Source organism: Procambarus clarkii, unplaced genomic scaffold (assembly GCF_040958095.1).
Source record: "Procambarus clarkii isolate CNS0578487 unplaced genomic scaffold, FALCON_Pclarkii_2.0 HiC_scaffold_285, whole genome shotgun sequence".
NCBI classification, from domain to species: domain Eukaryota; kingdom Metazoa; phylum Arthropoda; class Malacostraca; order Decapoda; family Cambaridae; genus Procambarus; species Procambarus clarkii.
Window position 1 is genome coordinate 87,554 of NW_027189318.1, and position 1,327 is coordinate 88,880.

The window sequence follows — 1,327 nt, forward strand, 5'->3', positions numbered from 1 at the left end:
CACCTCTGATACGCAAAGATGGACAGACTGTGAGTAAGGCTCTGAAAAACATATTGGAATCCTCATATTTCCAAGGAATACGTAAAATTAATACAGATCGAGGAGGTGAATTTTATAATTCTGATATGCAACGAATGCTTGCAGCTAAAAATATTAAACTGTATAGCGTAATTTCTCAAGAAACAAAAGCCGCCATCGCTGAACGCTTTATACGTACCATGAAAACTAAGATTTATAAATATATGACTGCGCACAATACCTCGAGATATCTGCCCATATTGCCTGATATCATAAAGGCGTATAACACAACACCCCACCGAGGGTTAGGTGGTCGGACTCCAGTTGACGTCCATGCTTTATCTCGTCCACAAGATATAAAGAAACAGTTCAATCTCATGTATAAAAGTAAGGACAAACCTAAAGGGGGTCTTAGTTCGCTACTAGCTGTCGGGGACACAGTTCGCATTACTCTCTCCAACAGAATTTCGACATTCAAGAAAGGTTTTGCTAGACAAAACACGGAAGAAATTTTCAGAATTATTCGTATAGATAAAAGTCAGCCTATCCCATTATATTTTTTACAAGATTTAAATAACAAGCCTATTGACGGAGGGTTTTATAAGGAAGAATTAACCCTAACCCATTTACCAGTTGCATTTAATATTGAGAAGGTCCAACGTAAACGTACATTACCAAATAATAAATTACAGTATAAAGTAAGGTACGAAGGCTACGATTCTTCATTTGATCAGTGGATTGATGCTGATGATTTGTTGAAGATATGAAGAAGCCATTAGTATACAAGTACAGAGAGTTGGTGACCTTGCTGAGCAAACTTAATTCCTCAGCCAGGAAAAAATTGATTGCTCAGTTTAAAAAACCACATATTCATTGCTGTCAGAGATTTTCAAAAATTTTCTGAAAAATAGGCTTCCGGTTAAAAAGAAAGTTATAGTCAAATTGAAGAAATACAGAGACACCTTGCATTCGCTGGCTTGCCAGAAACCCTCAATTTCAAACAAAAAGCGTATTTTATTGACTCGTAAAGGAGGCAGTATCCTCGGTATATTATTACCCATAGCTGCTAGTTTAATTTCAAGGCTATTTAATAAATAAAAAATGAAAGAATATTATCTAGTACCTCGTAAAACCATCGATGAGGGACCTGCTAAAGTACCAGTAGTTAAAAAAGCAGAAGTAGCGCCATCACTAGCTCCGACACCAGCAGCAAGTACTCCAGTAGCACCAGTTTCAGTACGAGCTAATCCTTCAATAGTACATTTGGTACATTTAAAATTGAAAACTAAAGATCATGATTATGCTACTT

General features: G+C 36.5%; 1 protein-coding gene across 1 annotated transcript; it reads left to right on the top strand.

Annotated features, from left to right (window-relative positions):
- The first annotated feature begins 218 nt into the window (after positions 1–218).
- Positions 219–785, top strand: LOC138361299 (uncharacterized). The gene has a single exon (XM_069320666.1). It carries the CDS (start codon positions 219–221, stop codon positions 783–785), a length of 567 nt encoding a protein of 188 aa, XP_069176767.1.
- Positions 786–1,327: the final 542 nt, after the last annotated feature.

Coding starts and splice junctions, on each gene's coding strand:
- LOC138361299 (XM_069320666.1), top strand. CDS start 219: ATGAAAACTAAGATTTATAAATATATGACTGCGCACAATACCTCGAGA.